General features: G+C 38.1%; 1 protein-coding gene across 6 annotated transcripts in view; it reads right to left on the reverse strand.

The window, feature by feature from the left end:
- Nucleotides 1-1,488: 1,488 nt before the first annotated feature.
- The window catches only part of LOC113393787 (kinesin-like protein KIF13B), a 117,404-nt gene continuing 99,505 nt past the window's right edge, over nucleotides 1,489-19,387 (reverse strand). The window contains exons 15-39 of one of the 6 annotated variants that reach the window (XM_026630840.2): nucleotides 19,203-19,361; nucleotides 18,045-18,077; nucleotides 17,488-17,649; nucleotides 17,242-17,358; nucleotides 16,565-16,814; nucleotides 16,156-16,352; nucleotides 15,785-15,945; nucleotides 15,415-15,529; nucleotides 15,187-15,288; nucleotides 14,932-15,037; nucleotides 14,552-14,743; nucleotides 14,268-14,412; nucleotides 13,808-13,956; nucleotides 13,199-13,344; nucleotides 11,645-11,686; nucleotides 10,727-10,901; nucleotides 8,537-8,602; nucleotides 7,828-7,961; nucleotides 7,330-7,456; nucleotides 6,765-7,211; nucleotides 6,534-6,667; nucleotides 6,025-6,196; nucleotides 5,121-5,279; nucleotides 4,748-4,900; nucleotides 1,489-4,427 (exon numbers count right to left, since the gene is read on the reverse strand). In XM_026630840.2, the coding sequence (XP_026486625.2) occupies nucleotides 4,345-4,427; nucleotides 4,748-4,900; nucleotides 5,121-5,279; nucleotides 6,025-6,196; nucleotides 6,534-6,667; nucleotides 6,765-7,211; nucleotides 7,330-7,456; nucleotides 7,828-7,961; nucleotides 8,537-8,602; nucleotides 10,727-10,901; nucleotides 11,645-11,686; nucleotides 13,199-13,344; nucleotides 13,808-13,956; nucleotides 14,268-14,412; nucleotides 14,552-14,743; nucleotides 14,932-15,037; nucleotides 15,187-15,288; nucleotides 15,415-15,529; nucleotides 15,785-15,945; nucleotides 16,156-16,352; nucleotides 16,565-16,814; nucleotides 17,242-17,358; nucleotides 17,488-17,649; nucleotides 18,045-18,077; nucleotides 19,203-19,361 (3,726 nt within the window). In that variant the 3' untranslated portion in view covers nucleotides 1,489-4,344. Of the gene's footprint in view, nucleotides 4,428-4,747; nucleotides 4,901-5,120; nucleotides 5,280-6,024; nucleotides 6,197-6,533; nucleotides 6,668-6,764; nucleotides 7,212-7,329; nucleotides 7,457-7,827; nucleotides 7,962-8,536; nucleotides 8,603-10,726; nucleotides 10,902-11,644; nucleotides 11,687-12,699; nucleotides 12,844-13,198; nucleotides 13,345-13,807; nucleotides 13,957-14,267; nucleotides 14,413-14,551; nucleotides 14,744-14,931; nucleotides 15,038-15,186; nucleotides 15,289-15,414; nucleotides 15,530-15,784; nucleotides 15,946-16,155; nucleotides 16,353-16,564; nucleotides 16,815-17,241; nucleotides 17,359-17,487; nucleotides 17,650-18,044; nucleotides 18,078-19,202; nucleotides 19,362-19,387 lie in introns of all 6 variants that reach the window. The other 5 variants (XM_026630836.2, XM_026630838.2, XM_026630841.2 and 2 more) reach the window with 5 other exon arrangements.

Genomic DNA, 19,387 nt, shown 5'->3' on the forward strand with positions numbered 1-19,387 from the left:
GTTCATTATATTTAAATATATATTTACAATATATCCAGCACATATTGATATTGCATATGATTAAATGCTTCTGAAGTTTAGACTTGCAATTACAGATACGAATAATAATATATCTTATTAATTAATTATTCTACATTACTTTCCTTCTACAATTGACTAATAAAATTGTCATTTTCGCTATTCTTTGCGTTAGGGATAAGGTTCTTCATACTAGTTAATTTTCAAAATAAAAACTCAAAATAGTATATAAATCAAAATATATGCAAAAATACGAGGCCAAATTAATGAATTTAACATTTGATTTTTAACTATGTATCAAATGTTTTCTGTATGCTCTATTTTTACTTTGTATAGATCGAAGACCTCAAAACAGTTAGGTACATAACATATTATATTGCACACGTTGAAAAATTTTAATAACTCAGAATGTATTCTTTCCCACCAACCACTTTTATTAAAGGATCTTAATACAATAGAATTAATATTACATAAATTACTTTTATCCTGCAGAAAAATAAAAAAAATCCACGCTATTTAATCTAATAAGGATATATTATCTGGTATTCAGTAATAAGCCCCTTTTGTAATATTTTACAAAACATATAATTTGGCAATTCAACTCATATGTTCATCTCTGTGGAAGTCCAAATACTGGAGAGCTTTATTGTGTATGATTAATAACTTTTAAAGTGAATAGTTGTCCGTTTCCAAAATCAAAATATATTTATTCAAGTAGGCTTTTACAAGGACTTCTGAATCGTTATGTAACACTGGTTCGGAATGCAGATTGGACCGAGAAGAACCGGTAAGAAAATCAGTAGTTACTCTTTTTCAAAGTTTAAAAATGCAGTCATGTAAGTTAAATACAATTATATAGTATATATATAATACATCCTGCTTGGAAGTCAACAAGTATAAGCTTCACGCTTTTTTATTATCTGTATAATCTTATATTGAATATTATTACTTCTTTAGCGATGCATTTTTTACAAAATATTTAATTTATAAATCGACAAAGTTAAAAATATCTGCGAAAAAAAGGACTCCACTGAAGTTTGGAAACGAATGCTGTTCCTAAAAACAGTGTTGTATCGACAACATGCAGACAATCGTTAGACCACTAAATATTCTTATATTGCTGTGATCCATTGTGAAAGATGAGTATGCCAAATAATTACAACCACAAGGGTAATAAAACAGGCGCGGGTCAGATAGGGTCATCACCCCCCCAAAATCATATACGAAAATCTAAAATAAATTGAGTCTTGTTCCTTTCTTCTTTCATGCAGATAGCTAATTCGTGAAACATTATGAAAAACCAATTATGAAGCACAAGTCGAAAAACTTTCAAACTAATACTAATGTTAACAAAATGGTTGTAAGTGTATAATTTGCTAAAAATGTATCTAATAGAGAAAACGCTACTTTAATTAAAAGGAATGGACGTGTATAGAAGTATATGAGAACAAAATTAATAAAACAACAATATAATTAGTAAATAAAACAAAATATTTTATTATACATTTATTGATAATGACAGCGATGGTTGACTCAAATCCGCTACTTGGCAAAAATATTTCCACTAGAAGTGAACTATTTTTGTATTTAAATATTAAAATCTCTTTATTTATTAAATGTTTACAATAATGAAGATGTAACCACCTACGCTACCAAGTAGCCGCCAAAACTATTCGCTTATCACATTAAAAAATTATAAGAAATACATTTGATTTGTGATCTACGTTTATTTTACACAATCGTAAGACTGGCAAAGAAATAAACTCATATCTAATCTAATAATTAACCATATAATACGAAATTATACATAAAAGCTCGTATTGAATTGACTGCAATAAATACGAAATACACTACGCGATTGTAAAATAATAATAATAATATAAAACAAATAATTTCATTTACCTAATAACTATTATTTAAAACAAAAGCACAGCACATGGTCAGCTTAATTTCTAAACAAAATTAAATTAGGACCTACGACTTTGCTTTTAAGGTCACTATTACTAGGAGCCCTACGTCTCAACCTCGCCGGTGCCTCGCCGTCCTGCGCCCGATCCCCCCCTCTCCCCTCTTGCCCGTGTTCTAACAAAAACTACTGGACAATAAGCACATCGAGAGTTTCAAAGACACATTCTAAGATATATGAAAACTTCTTATTAAAATTTTCCATTAGACTTTTATTAACGTCGACTACACATTGAGCCCTCCAGGTCGAGGCCAGGTTACGTACGAAATTACGAAATGTACTTTTTCCAGAACGTCATTCAAAAATGCAAAAATTTATTGAAAACGCGTCTCGTCTATAAAATCTAACTTAAAACCTACGCGTCCGGAAGAACGATAATGCAAAAATGGAATGTATTAAGTACGACAGTCTAAAAGCATACGATAGTGAACGGGAGACACGAAATGATGTCAGTCGAGGCTTACACTACGAGTCGGCGTTTCTTTACGAGTGCAAAGTTAGAACGGTTGAATATATTTTTTGACAAATTGAATATTTAATAATCACTTACAATTAGATATTATTTATACAACACTGTGTACAGGAATGGAGGCAAGTGACGGGCTATGATGTAGCGAAAGTGAATACTTACAAACTCTAGTAAATAACGAGGCGCCATTAACTTCTATTTGTGTACTCATTAAGTGTACTTAACGATTACTTCACTAAGAGGATGGAATATACATTAGGTGAGCTACAGACTATGCCGGTCCGACTTGAATCGAAGCGGTCGAATGTGGACATTACCTAACACGATAGGTTACACGCGAACTACACCGCTAGTATATATTATGATATTAGTTTAACGTCTATCCGGATACAGAGCTAACGTTCTTTACGGAGAGAAAATATACAGTTAACCGATTATTGTTCGAATGTGGATGGAGATAATAATTTGAGGACAAAATTTCATTTGATTATGATATTCAATTAATATACATCAGGCCAAAAAGTACTACAAACACTTATTTTTTATATTACACCTCAAAATTTACCTACACAACCTAATCGATATACGACAGTGGCCCAAGTGGCAAGCGAGCGACAACTCGAGATCGTTTACGAAATAGCATAGGAATAGACAATCAAGATGTTAAGAGCAAAGTATCATACAAATATTTACGAAAAACAAGCCTTGACGTATAGACGTTTAGGTTTAATTTCGCTTGACACTTGCGCCGAAAAGAATGTCAGTGTTTTTGGCCATATTTTGTCCTTCGCATGGCTTTCTGTGTACTAAGTACAAGTCTTATTAAGGACGAAGATGTAGCATTGGACGATTTCGTAAATCTATTTCAAAACGATAAGGGCAAAAATCTAATTTAGTGACAATAGAAAAATAAATCATTTACGGTCTCTAGTCCCAGTGGCAAGAAACTATCACAACGAACTGGCAATCGTGCCGACGACACGTGATCCTGAGCAATTTCGAGGTTACGCGATGTTTACGCATACAAATATAAGTAAAAAAGATACAAGCCGTATCTTGAGTGGCCATCGTTCCCTATACATCGATGCACACGCCAGGGAGTAATATAAAAATGCTTATAGGAACTCAATTAGCTAAAATCGATGTTCGTCACAACATCGCTTTAAGTGACGCTAAATATAACCTATAACCGGATGTTAATGGCAGTTAAGACTGGTCCTGATATTTGTCAAGATATATTTATCGTGATACGCCGAATGGGATAATTTCGTTGCGAATGGTTATCGTATATAATTATTCAAAAATTAAAAACATATATATACAATGAGCTAATACATAAATAATCCTTCATAAAGTCAACACCACACCACTATACAGTAAAAAAAATCTATACAAGCAATTTACCGATTCTCGCCGATCACAAATAATTCATTGATTCTAAAACATTAAATTATCGTCATAACACACAAAGATTCACATATTTACATTGAAACGTAACAATAAAATTAAATCACACGATTGAATTCATTCAATCTATTTACAAATTTAGTGGTCAATGAATTAAAAACAAAATCAAATTAATTATAATAATACACGTTAACGAAACGCCGTCATACATTTACGTCGAAGGGAATCGAATGGTCTTCCGTCGATGATTGTTTGACTGTGTCAACAAACGCGAGGAAAACCGATTTTCCCACATTTTATCAAGACATGTGAAATAAATAGACATACTACGTCGCTTACAAATCGAACGGATGAAAGGAAACTACTATAAAATATAAAGCACCATATGCGTTACAGGACTGCAACTCAAATAGAATTGGACTTGAGGTGTGAAGTGGACGTAATAATAAATTCGCTTCGACAGCTGCTCGGGCGAGGGTCGAGTTTATTTGCCTCTGGTCTTGGTTCCGACCGCGTTTATACTGTCCCCGCGACTCCGCGATCTGTGCAAGTTGTGTAATCCTTCCCCTGTAATCAAATGTCAAGTATTACTGTTTGCCACTTTCGCCATTAGCGCCCCATATTGACAGGATTTACTTAATAAATCTAATTTATATTATTACCTTGAATAAAAAAATAATTTAAGCCATCTTAAAAATAAAGCAAATGTTTTATATTATTTACAGATTAGTCATATTGTGCAATATTTAGTAGAACATATTTTTCTATGAGCAATTATTTTAATAAATCTGCCAAACAATAGTGTTTTAAAGTAAGCTATTCACTCAATACGGCCGGAAGGGAGGCTTCCTCCGCAAGTAAGCACAACAGGATCGAAGGCCGCGTACCCTTGCTGGAGGCGCGGCGCAGCTCGGCGTCGCGGAAGGCGCGCGCGCTGCGGCCGCGCCGGTCGTGCACGAGCTTGTCGGCGCGCACGAAGATGCCGTGCCGCGCGCGGCACGAGAAGTACCGCGTGCCGCCCACCGAGCCGTCGTTCTTGCCTGCGGGGTGCGTACACCGTTAACGTTCGTGATACTTTTCGTTTTTGTATTCGTGTACCTTTTGAGTGTTTGTCTTCGTTTCGTTTCTACTCGATTCGACGATCGGATCTCGTCCAGCCGATTAAGAATTATGACGAGTGACGTCTAGGATTTATTTTTTGATCGTAACAGTCGAGGGCAGATCGCGTCCTCGCACTCGTAATATCCCGAAGCGACGTACCGGTGGGCGCGTCGAGCTCGACGCCGACCCAGACGCCGCCGGCAAAGGTGGTGGGCCCGACGTAGGCCACGACGCCCGTGCTGCTGCTGAGGCGCAGCTGCACGCTCTCGCCGACCGACAGCCACTCGGGCACGGGGTGCCTGCTGCTCTCGAAATATTCTGTGAATAATGAAATATCATTTTATATTATTATAGAAACAAAAACAGGCGTGTCACGATGGTGACAAATATTGGTATTGCAAGAAATATGAACATATTATTTATTACAAGATCAATACGAAGAGCGGCAGTAAACTTTCGTAAATAAGTTGTTATATACGTCTCGTACCTATAATTACACTGGGTCACTCACCTTTAATATTTGGCGATAGAATAAAAAGAGTACATAGTACATAATCAGAACCTTGTAGAACGATAAAGGTGAAAATCACAATTTAGCTAGTAATTTAATAAAAAATGCCCATGTATCGTGCAGTCTATCGATGAATCGTTGGATGGTTTTAGTAGAGCTATTGAGAATGAGGATATAAGTTTGGATGTAACCATTCGAATGAGAATAAACTGTTTTTATAATAATCAGGTGTTATATGATAAAAGCCTTACAAACATAGCATTACTATTTGGCTATATGACATTACAAGTTATGCATTACGTTTGCGTAAAGATCATATTCACATGAGAAATAAATAAATATTGATGATTTGGTAAGGCGTACTTAATTCGGGTGTGATCAGTTTTATGAATTTTGCAGATGCCGACATCTAAGTCGTGTCGTACTACACCCGCACTCTAAAGTCGCTTCAAACTTTTCTCCTCCTTCGGTGGGAGTAGACCATAAAGCCTTCTCTGCGAGTACGAGTAACCGGTATTAATGATAAAAAAATAATTGGAACTCGTCGCTCACCGTCGCCGATCCGCTCCGTGGAGGAGGCGGGTGTGTCGCGCAGCGCGGGCTCGTGCGCGGGCTCGTGCGCGGAGCGGGGGCGCGGCGTGGGGTGCGCGGGGTGCGCGGGGTGCGCGGGGTGCGAGGCGCGCGCGGCCGAGCGCGACGCGGCGCCGGCGCGGCGGCGGACCACCTGCGAGCGGGAGGCGCAGTCGTAAGTACTGACCGAAATCAACATCACTAACTATTGATTATTTACTATTGAATTCTTTTTTGTCTAAATACCATATTTTTTAAATTGCCGTAGAATTGTAATTAAATAAGACAATTTTAGTTGTAGCAGAGAAAATAAAGTTATTTTATTCATTAATATAAAAAAACCTTTTAGAACTGAAACATTTATTTTAATATAAATATTTTTCAAATTTTGAGTTCTGTGGATGTTTTACTAAGAGTGCGACTTGCATTTTGAAGTTTATTTTTATATTACATTAATTTTTATTAAAAAGTTAATTTTCAAAATATTTTACTTTTCCAGCGGGCAGCGATGTGTTGACTACGGAGTCCGGTCCCGGCGAATCGCTCTCTCCGACGGGGGACGCTTCCCGGCTTCGTGTCTCGTGACTCGACTGCTCTGAGCTCAGTGATTCCACTTCCGCTTCACCTGTGTAATTCAACAATAAGGCATATCATTTTATTATAGTTACAGTAGTTATTTACAATAGCTTAGTAAAAAAACATAAAGTAACTTCATTACATACCGAATGATGTCTCGTGTGCCGTTTCTCCGTTGACTTGGATGGGTTCTCCCTTATGTAACTGACTAGAAAGCACGGCGCTTTCGACTGGTATAGCCCCCAGAGGATCCACTAGCTGACCGTCCTTTTTATCCTTAGAAATCTCCTCACAGTCCCTCAAAAATGGGTTAATTCTATTCCGCGATCCCGGAGTTAAAACCGGAGTTTTCGCTTTTTCGAATGTCGCCTCTTCGAGTTCATTTTTCGATTCGACAATTTCGTTCTTTAGTTCAGTGATATCGTTCCTCAGTTCAGTGATCTCATTCCTAAGTCCTGCCATCGAAGTTTTCGTTCTGCTGAGGTTCGTGTAATCCATCGTCTTGTCGAAGTCCGGCGTGTCATCTACTGACATGCTCCTGATTGAGAGCGTGTCATCGTTTGTGAGATTTGAAGATGATACTGCTTGGGAACCTTAAAAATCATAGTCAATAAAATACACCAATATGAAAGCAAAGAATAATAGTCAGAAATTAAATTTTAATGCTGTTTTAAAAATTGCAACGAATCATATAATCAATTCCATATGTACCATATCCGCTCGAAGATATTGAAGGTGAGTTCTTATTGGGTACTCGTTCACATGCTAACTCGTGGAGCGAGTCCAGGGTCTTCGAAGTGGGCAGGAAGCCGCGCGATGTTGCTCTTGAGCGGGTGCGCTAGAAGGTCGTTGTGATAAATTTACATGATTTGTTTAAACAACACTTGTTAAGGAAATTAACTGAATCTGTCGGCAAGGCTAGGTGTCGGCCGATCTTTATACTAACAAAAAACATAATTAGGATGTAGTCATTCATATGGCAATTCTATAACAGATACACCAAAACTTGTTTGAAATAAAATACGAAGTGAGGCGTGGGTCTGAAGTGCATTAACACAGTACGACCCAAAGATAAAGAATGTCTGTTAACCCTTAATTTTGACGGTGCCAAGTTTGAACGAGTTCGTTGCTTAAATTTTTTTATTATACAATTATTAAAATACAAATCATTAAGTGATTCTTGTCTTTATATGTAATGAGAATACTTACATTTGAGCGTGGCGTTGTGAGCTCATCGGTTGGGACTGACTCGGGTTCAGAATGCGAGTCATCGTCGTTCCTACGGCCAGGTTCCTCGTGTAAAGTCGTCATACGCAATCCTAATTTGACGCTTGCCGGAGATGCTACAAAAATAAACTTAATTACTTTATAATTCATTACTGTTTTTTCGTAGATTATATTAGCAAAAAACTTAGAAATAGTTACAAAATAAATATTAAGCCTAGCAAAGCATTAAACCTAAACTTAGCTAAAAACTTAATAAATATATTTATACATTATATATAAAATATCTGAACTGAATACATAAATAGCCTGTCGCAAATAATTTTTCACCTAAATACGACAAAATATAAACAAATTTGAAAACATTATTTAGTATTCGCCAATATCATGCTCGCACGTGAATGATTTTCATGCCAATGTCAAATCAATAAACTCCTAATGAGTCGTAGCAAACAAAAATAAAACACGACCGATGAAACGAAACTGCTTCAAACGAAAAAATCTATGAAACTCCAAATCCTAGTACGCTTCGTTTGAAATTGACACCTGTGATCACGTCAATAGGGTTTAGTTTTGTGTGACACACGTATCAATTGAGAAGACAAAATGAGCAGAACAAAAGTGATGACACGAAACCAAACAAAAATTTTGAAACAAGCCTCTAATGATTCTACGACTTAATATCTGCACGTACACTTGTTTGGCGTCTGTAGTCGCAGTGAGTTCAGGTTCAAATTCAAGTTAAGGAACGTTGGTCGAGCTGCAATAAAAATGGTAAAATTCTTATCAATTTACGAGCCTACCTTAATATTTATCGCAGAAGTCACATTCAGGAATGTTACAGATCCTTTTTTACAAACCTTTATACACGAGAAATTCAAATACAAAAAGACAATAACTTTTTGTACATCACTATCATAATACAAAAGAAAATAATCTCATGTCATTTAAAAAAAATATATCTTTTAAATTAAATTGTTTATAACAATATCATCCTATTTCAGAGAGGAGGTATGAGTAAAATAAATGATATTCAATTGTTACTATAAACCTATAAAGTTTATATAAATTTATTTATTATCCACATTCATAATTATATTATTTAATATTTTGAATATATATTTTGAAATTTAATTCGAATAATATTAAGTCTAAAATTATTCTATCTAATCCATGCGTCGGTATAATTTACGTTTATATTAGATCTTTTAAAATAGTTTATACATCTCTCTATTAACTACATAGTACATGCACCTGGTACCTAACACATACACAAACCTACGATCAATTTTATTTTATCTATGACTACTTTTGCTATCTACTTACATAGATACAAAACTGTCTTTCAAGTTTTTAATCTACCTCACAACGTTTATTATAAACAAAACCTTTATATAAAATATACTTATTATTTGGCTGTTATATTCAATTGTTTTATGAAATTTATATATTCGATCCGCCGGAAATCACGTGAGGGTGGGAAAGGAAATAATTACAGGTCATGCTCGTTCCATGCAAATGAAAGATACACGCAAACAAACATAGGGTAACACGACAGAAGCCAGCTGAATGCTCTTAGCTCGCCGAGTCGATTGCTTTCATCATATTTTCTATATTTTTTAATGTTTCATTTAAAATTCCATTATCTTTATTTACGATTTTACATGAAAATATTTCATTTAAATTGCGATAAAATTTTGCCAAATTGGTCTAGAATGATTCTGAATTAATTTTACAGCCAATTGAATATTGAAAATAAAAATGATTCCGATCGTGTGTATTTTTATTACAACTATTCGATTCCAATGTTGCATAAAACATACGTCTAATAATTTTGCCATACAGTTGCCATTCCGAGTTATTACCATTGATTATCATCTGTTTACCTGATAAAAACGAGCCTGAAGGTAGCGAGGAATTGAGATACAAAAAAAAAACAACGTTAGTTCAAGCTGGGTTCAAAAAATGTTGACTCTTCGTTTCGGAAGTATTATTTGTAAAAAGTTTAAAATTTTTACACTGCTCAAAAATTTTAAAACATTCATTCAAATATACTCCACGAAGACCGAAATGATAAGCTCTTTGTCGAAATTGTATTGGACGAATACAATCTCAACAAAGAAGTTAAAAATAACATGTGAAAATAGAAGGAAACAGAGTCACAGATAGTGTATGGAGCATAGCATCGCCACGAAGCAAGTGGAAGAAAATGTAAATCAAAGTGAAACCAGAGAGGTATGCGGCGTCATTGTGGACAAAACTGAGAGTGAATTAAATAAATGACTGTGTTATTTGTCGTTGTATGTGTGTTTAATTCATTTCAAATACTTTCTGCACGTGTTTTTAACACTACGCGATCTAAATTTAATTACTGTTCTATTTCGTTTTTAAAGTCTATATCATCGTGCATCTTTATCTTGTTTTACACAAACGCTAATATCACTTAAAACCTATGCTACGTGGTGCACTATACGCTTATACGCATCAGAACTAAATACTTTATACATACAATATTTGTCGAAATAAATAAATCGTTATGTAATTTAGACCGTGTCCGTTGAATTCGAATGCATATGAATATAGGATGAGTAATTCTTAAATCGTGTTCGGAGAAAATGATAAATAGAATCGTATGAGTGAGGGAAAAGTAGAACGTGGTTTTAGAAATAGGAGTGTTTCGCTTTTTGGTTTGTAGTTTAAGATGTACTGAAAAAGAAAAATCACATTACAAGAAAAATATCAATCTGAAATAAACGTCCCAATAATTTGTTCCGGAGTCGCCCGATCGCTTTGTAAGTTTTTTAATGAATCTTTTCATTTGAATCTTTCGTTACTTTGTCACCCAAGAAAACGGACGGGACGAGTCACAATGCTCGCAACTCACCGAGGCCGAAGGGCTTGGTGGGCGTGACGACGTCGGCGTCGGCGTGCGCGGGCGCGGCGTACGAGTGGCGGTGCGCGGGCCGGCGCGGCGCCTCGTCCGCCAGGTCGGCCACGCTGCCCGAGCGCCCGCCGCCCAGCCCCGACAGCGACTCGAACGACGAGTCCAGGCGCATGATCTGCATCACATTGCGAATTGTAATCTACGTATTTGATTATAATAGACGTACTCCTCCCTGGTTTCCCGTTTGTGCCATCGATTTTGCTTTTCTTTTAATCGAGCCCCGTTGATGTTTTATTTAACTACATCCCAGCACCTTTAATATGGGTGTTCTTTATAAATTTTGGTGACTTGTTCGTTGCAATTTCAATTGAAGTAATGTGCTCCTTACGTTTAAAATAGGAACTTTTTGCTTGAATAAGTGACGTGAACAGGCAAGGAATGTGAACACGTTAACATGAGATTTTTGAAAATAGTAGATATTTAAAAATAGAATGAGTTTTCTTCAGAAATCTTTAATGATTTCAATGAATTAATTTATCTGAATTTAAAAACTAAAAAAACAATTATCATTCACAGTTTAGCAAAAGAACCGGAGGTAAATGTAGAGACTTGTAGCACAACGATGACATAACCAAAGCCACATACGATGAATAAACAGAGTTAAATTAATCGGTTTTACCGATCTTATATTAGGTTATCTATGACAAAATACACAACAAGACGTATCGAAGACATCCTAAACATAAATCTAGGCACTAAATGTATTCATCTAAAAGAAAGGAAACTGATGACTGTTTGATATATGATGTATATACATACAGTGGCTGTAAACACCATAGCTAGAACACCGAATAAGAACCAAAACATGAAATGCAAAATAGGATAGCAAGGCAAAGTGTAGGGCCATGCTTGACTCACGTTCGTCCCGTTCTTGGCCGCGGTCTCGAGCGCCTGCGACAGCTGCGCCCGCGTGCGTAGCGACAACACATATATTAGGGCTTGTTTATGCGAGCGAGTTTATTCATAAGCATTTTACGAAGTGAAACTTCTTTGGGAACGAGACTAAAATATATTTTGTAAGTAACTAAAAATATCCCACGATTCAGACGCAAAAAGGTTTCACTTCCGTCACGTGTGCTATGTTGCACGCAGTTAACTTTTTTATAATCTATGAGAACATTACAATGTACAGTAGGTACAGATGAAGTACGCAATTGAAAAAAAAAAAGGTTTTTTCGAAGTCTATGCTGACAAGAGTTTTTCAAAGTTTTGTGAACATAATCAGATTCCGTATACAAAACATACGTTGTCCAAGTTATAATGACGTTATACACCGGTACAAATATATATACTCGTAAATAATATTTTGTTTGATGTTTGAAAAAAATATATTAAAAGTATAAATAAATAGATTTTAGTTAATTGATATTTTAAATTCCTTGATCCGTTTTTATACGTATTTGGAGATATTTATCATCGCAATATTTGATTATTTATCTCGTGTAAATTGCTTGCCAATTTTATCTTTGTAAATAAGATAATACAATAAAAGAAAATTATTCTACATGTTGTTTTAGTATCGCGTATTTTAAAAATTGATTATTATTTTACTTATAAATGAATGTATCTTGATAGTTTTGCAAGACCGAATATTAAGATTTGTCACATTATATTCGTAACTTATATACAAAAAAATAATGAATCCGTTTTTATTATATGTAAATAACAACAATAAATCTACGTTGTGTTAATATGTTAGTTACAACATCGATAACCTGCGGAAGCAATTTTTTAGTAAGTAAGCTCGCTCGTACGTATATAATCACTAAGTGAGAAGCTTCACAACATCGATTCAGCTGGTGTGAAAACGACAGAGGTCTTATAAATACTTGTGATAGAGAAAGTGTGCCGTATCGATAGCTCTATTTATTTCGGAAGCGGACGCAACATAATGTATTAGGGTAGTTTCTCACCACGCTACGCGATGCAACGCTATCTTGCTCAATTTGATCCGAATCCGATAATTCTGCCTGCCCTTGCAATGTTGATACGAAACGTACAACGTATTGCGTTGCGTTGCATAAAGATTGTAACGCATCGCGTCGTGAGAAAGTTCCCTGAAAATACCACAATTACTAGTGACACGTCGAACACGTTACTTTTGAATCGTCTGCGTATTTTTTTGTTTTCGTGATTATCTAATTTTATTTTAAGCTGTGATTTTGTGAGCAAATAATTATATTTTGATTTCATTTTTATTTTGTTGCTGTTACATAATGTAATGGAAACTGATGAAAATATATAAAGAATGCTTTTTTTTTTTATACCTTTTCATCAGCGACTACATACACGCGTGACATGTGGCACGACACCGCCAATGAGCCCATCTCCACGATTCGGAGCTGAAGATAAGCCATTGCGAAATGAACCTTCGGCCGCGGCGCCGCAGCTGCACTCGGCCTGGCTACGCACCTGCGAGAAGTTGGGCACGGAAGCGGTTTTCCGCATGGTGATGGGCTGCCCGCGCGCCTGCTCCAGCTCCTTCACGGCGACGCTCTGGCGCAGCCGGTCCAGCGTGAGTATGCTCTCGACGGCGCTCACGCCGCGGGTGTATTTTTCTAAGATGACTTGCATTGTGAGCGACATTGAAACGTCAACTTTTAACTTTTGTTGTACATCGTAAAATCTATTTTAGAAAGACTTCATTCGGTTTAAACAGTTACAAATTCGGCTTGAAGTGGATATCGATTCAGTTGTGTCTGCGACAAGCTGACACTGCTTAAAACTTATTATAAGTAAATTCTTCGTGAAGAGGGACGTTATCCCACTTATTATTATTTAAAATACACAAGTATTCTCTATAGTAGGCCGTGTGGCTCGTACGATTGTAATTTATATGTATACTGTATTTCAGGGCACATAAGATGGAAATTAGAAAACTTGAATTATTGTGTCCCATACTCTATGACTTACGTCGTTACGTCCGTCCATTGTGCCCCTTATTCCACTACCTCACTCACACTTCAAATCAAAATGATCTTGACCGATGTCGGTCAGGAGGATATTAAAAGAGGTATTAACCAATATAAGTTTCGCCGTCGGCAGCGCTGGCCTCCTCTCCCGTGGCTGCGATCTGCGCCAGACTCTCGCGTTCCTCTAACTCTTCGGAGGCCTTCGGAATGTTGGACACCACCTCGTACGTTACACCCGTTGACGCTAGCTGGTCGATCCTGGATCAAAAAAGATCATAACTATACTAACGATTCGTCTATCCTTGCGTTACGTTTTATATTTATATTACTCGTTTATCATCATATGTTAACAATTGTCTTTTGTATGACATAAGACCCGTAAGAAATATTACCCATTCCTCGCATCGCCAATACGCCACCGACCTTGGAAACTGAGATGTTCTTTTGCCAATAATAACATTGGCTAGATGTCAACTCATCCTCGCAACCATAAAACACCATTACTGATGCTGTTTGATGGCAGAATGGCGACAGGGAGGTGCATGTAGCAGACTTATGACAGATTATACCTGACGATTTTCTTCCGTATCCGGTCGGTGAGGCTCTGGCGCTTGTAGATGTTGAGCGCGAGGCGCTTGCGCAGGATGAGGTCCATGGGCGCGGGGTGCGACAGGCGCACCGTCGTCTTCAGGATCAGGTACACGCGCTCGTTCGCTGCGGCCGACGAGTTGCCAACAATTACCTCGACTATTAATAACGTTTTCTCCGGCAGACTTTGGAATATTTTACTTGGTTTTGTTTATTTTGTACATCAAGCTGTTCGAAATACAAAAGACATAAGTTACAATGTTACCTTCGGTGATTCGGTTCAGGTACTGTGAGTCGTGTATGGAGGAGTCCCATGAAGCTACGGCGGACACGTCCTTATCGTGGTGGTGCAGGATCTGTAGCTCGTAGAACTTGTTGCCGTGCTCCTTGGGCAGGATGGAGTTTAGGCCGGCCACCGTCACCTCCTCGCCCGATGAATTCGTCGTCAGGTCGTCCGCTGGATACGAAGCCGTATAATGTCTTATTGTCGTTAACGTTTTCCATTGGGTCATGAAGCAAACGATTACAAATAATAATTTAGATGGATTGTTATTTTAATTTTTTACAGTGTATAAACCTAGAATCGTTTTCATAAACCCTAACGAAGAAAAATGGAATAAAATAAATAAATAAAGTTTCCCCCACCGTTGAGGTCCAGGAAGAGCACGGGTATGTGTTGCTCCATGCCGGGCGGCGGGCTCCAGGCGGCCGGCGCGCCGGGGATGGGGCTGCCGGGGCTCGGCACCAGCACCTGCCGGGGCAATTACATAAGGTCAATAAGTCTAGAGATATATAGACTTTAAACTTATTATTTGATACAAAAAAATGTTAAAAAAATAACAGATCAGTAATTTCAGGTAACCTGATAAGTAAATAAGTAACCTACACAAAGTCACTCACCGCATTTCTCTCCTCCGTGAGCGACACCCACTGCTCGACGAGACTCTGTTCCCGCTCCATGTCGCGCTCACTCTTCAACGAAGGAGACATGTTCACCAGCTTCTATACAATTAAAAAGAGTTTCGAGTCAAAGACACATATCCACGCAATTATCTGATTTATTTATATAAACACATAGCACGTATTGTTTAGTTTTTATTATCTTAATTTAATAACATATGAATTTACTTGTAACTGGGCGTGCAAATGTTGCCGGCGTCGGGTTAGCGCGTCGCTCCAGCGTTCCCGAAGAACTGCCAAATCTTCTTCTTGGTACGAATCCAGAGGCTTTTGTAGACGTGATCTGATGAAGGTTTATTAGAAATACATTATACGTCAAAGAAATGGTAAATATATTCCAAACTGGAATATTTCAAATCTATTACAGACCGTATCACAGATCATATCACAGCTCATAGGATACGAGAAAAATATAACCAACATTATTATTATATAGGTTATAAATAATAATGAGTGCGCGCGTAGACGAAGGTATAACCTTAACTAGAGCGGCTACAGAGACAACAAGTTTATGCACATAGGTGGGCGGCCCGCGTACCTGACGGTGACGGAGCCCAGCTCGACGCTGACGATGTGCTGGCAGATGATGGGCAGCGTGCCGGAGTTGGCGGCGGGGCGCACGCGCACGCCCACGCGGCGCTGCTGGCCCTGGCGCACCTGGTACACGCCGCCCGTCACGATGTCGGCGCGCGGGGACACCTGCGCACCACACTCGGTAACCTGGGCTCCCTTCCCTCGCGACCACTTCGGATCGGTTGGTTATTTATGTTTCGGAATTACAAAATTTCATGAGATTTTGTCCCTGACCTGATGCTACGATCGAGCAATGATAACTAGATTTTTTCCTTAAGCTCGACGCCCCCGTTCATGTAAAATAATTAACCTACGGCTATCACGTCTCTAACGAACCTCGACCGGCGCGTACTCGCCCTGGTCGTTGAGCTCGTGAATCTCGACCCAGAGCTCGATCTTGCGGGTGAGCTCCGCCCAGCGGTCGGCCAGCGAGCGCGCCTTGGCCAGCTGCTGCTGCTCGACCACCCAGTTCCCGCACGCACGGCTGAAGCCCGCCGAACGGTGACCCCACACCTCGATGGACAGTGCACCCTCTACAGGTGGAAAGTATTATATCAATTTTTGTGAAACAAAACGAATAAGATAACTATTGTAAAGATTTAAAATCAACTAACGACTCAACGAAGCCACACGAAGGGTAAACATATCGCTTCTCTATGTGATAGTTAGAATGACAACATATGTATGTATTTAGAAGCAGTTTCAAATAGATCGATCGTGTATGCTAGATACACGTCGGCCTCACCGGCGCAGTGCTCGACGAACTCCTCGGTGAGCGGCACGGTGAAGTCGCGGCGGTGGTCGAAGCGGAAGGTGACGAGCTGGTGGCGCGGCGAGGCGGGCGCGGCGGCGGGCGCGGGCGGCGTGTCGGCGCTCACCTGCGGCGCCACCACCACGGGCTCGCCGCCGCCCCACAGCGAGTACTGGCAGAACACGAAGTTGGACAACGACGGCGGCAGCCCGCTCGCCTGCTTGATCACCACGCGGACGGTCACCTGCGGACACGCACGGGCGTCACTGAAACGTTGACTGGACGAGTAGCGAGACAAAACGTTTGCTCTTTTGAAAGAGACCTCAAGTGATTTCATGGTGAGGAGTCGAAGAAAATATTATATCCACATGTAGAAATTATCCGCGTTAGAGTAAAATAAACTTAAAAAATATAACCTAGTTTGTATTGTTTGCTATCTGTAATCTCCTATAAGCCCGAGCGTTACTCGCTCACACTAACGCACGCCGATAATAATATAGCGCGTGGAGTCGGACCTTCGTGCGTGAGTGGGTCCACAGTAGAATTTGGTAAAAGGTGGAATCAAAGTTGGTATCTGATATCTGCACATATGTATTTAATGGACGCAGACTGTTATATACATTACTTTTAAATACTTATTGTTCAAAAGAGAAACGCTTTAAGTTACTTACTTGCTGTGTAGCAGGATCTATGGGCTCGTCGTCATCTCGCATATCACCAGAACTATCAGAAGCCGCTTCACATATCCTATCTTGTGGAAACTGTCCGGACACTCGACTTATTTCGACCTAAAAATACAATAAATTATCAAATACAGCTGAATAATAACTAGACTATATTTTAACTGTTAATGGTCTATGGTCCTAAGTCCTAAAACATGTTTCTAAATTTTATAGAAAAAAATCAAATTAACCAACCTGTAACCTCCCTGCTACTTCCCCTTGCTGACTTATAATGGGCGTGTGGTAGTCTAAAGTGACGTCATGAAACAGCGCTTCTAGGAAAATATTCGCTACACCGATCAAGTTGTGGTTTTCTTGTGACTCGTAGAACGGATCTATTGCTTTTTCGCCTTGTTCCTAAAAAGATAGGATGACATTAATTTTATACGGAACAATGGCATATAAGGACGGCCTTAAACTAAAAAATTCAAGTCCTAATAAAAACAGCAATTAAATTTAGTCACATATGAATAAACAACATCGGAAAAGATGTGCAAATGAAAATAAATATTGAATAATATTAGAGCCTGTGTGGAGTACAATTATTATATTACACATATTACGGTTTTTTTATTTTTAATATATTTGAAATGAGAAGAGACTATTTCTGAAGTAAAATTTGAATTATTTCAATTTTAATAAATTATATTAAATTTTTATAAGTTTCGTGGACATACACCGCGAAAGAGGTATAATAAAATAATAAAATAGAAACGATTTAGATGTCTGTGTCAACTACTATTGAAACGCACCGTTGGTGTGTCGGGGTCGATTTGAACTCCGTCCTGAAAATAAATTCGTATATATGTTTGGTGCGTTAGTAACTACGTCGCTTAGTTACAACATACATAATATAAGCTAACACATAATGTGTTCAAGATTACGGTGCACATTGTTAGTAGCGATAATTAAATTTCTATATTAACGGAACGTAAGATGAACGTTAATTATTATTATTAGTAAAATATGATTTTACACTAATTTAATATGAATAAAACTTTCAAAGCTTCCTAAATGACATCACAGAAAGTTCGCGAAATTTAACTTTGCCGCTCAGAAATTAAGCATTTGGAATGAGCGTTATATAGAAAATGAAAATTAATACTTTTAATATCGTAATTACGTGCTATTTCGGGTGTACATTAATAAAGTTGCCTGTTAAGAGAGCATTACGATTTCGGCAACGACTGTTTAGTTATATAGCAAGCAGGAACCGAGATTGAAGTTAATTAAAACGATAGAATAAGACGCGCATGCGTCGCAACTTTAGCCGATATAATAAATTCTGCTTAGTTGATTTCTGGATAATTCAGAGCGGCAAAATTAGCTGGGATAAATTATAGTGGTGCTGATTCTGTTGTTGCAATCCCTAAACTTCTTTTGTTTATGGACTAGCTTGGTATTCTTTTCTGACTCCACACGTAAAAAACCAATAGCAATATATTTATTTTTGTCATTAGAGCAGTTTAGTGTTTTATTTTTATAAAAAAAATGAGCGGATTTGCAAATAGGTCACTTGATGGTAAGCTGTAACCACCACCCATAGACATTGGCACTTTAAGATAATTAGCTATTCCTTACATCGTCAGTGTACAGCCCTGAGAACTAAAGTGTTATATCCGTTGCGCCTATAGGTACACTGGCTCACTCATCCTTTAAACCGACAACAATACTAAGTATTGCTGTTTGTCGGTAGAATTTGTATCGAGTGGGTATTACCTAACCAAATGGGCTTGCACAAAGGTAGAGCTTTGTGCAAGCCATGTAATTGACTAAATACAACAGAACTAGCACCAATATCTATAAATCCCAAAGACCTTTGATTCTTTATCTCTTAAATCTTAGCAAAATAATAAATTCAAAAATATTCTAGAAATGCATTAAATAAAAACACAACTGGTAATACTCACGTCTTCAATAATATCGTCTCGCTGCTGGCGCCGCCTCCATTCGTCGTACATTTCTCGCATGTCTACGAGTTTGTTCTCCAGCTTCTCCATGGACCAAACCTGTGCGCCTCGTGTAGGCCGCTTTACCATTATCGCCGGCTCCGAAACAAATGCTCCACGCTATAGAAAAAAAAAACAGTTGCATA

The sequence above is a fragment of the Vanessa tameamea genome, chromosome 2 (genome assembly GCF_037043105.1).
Source record: "Vanessa tameamea isolate UH-Manoa-2023 chromosome 2, ilVanTame1 primary haplotype, whole genome shotgun sequence".
Classification (NCBI taxonomy): domain Eukaryota; kingdom Metazoa; phylum Arthropoda; class Insecta; order Lepidoptera; family Nymphalidae; genus Vanessa; species Vanessa tameamea.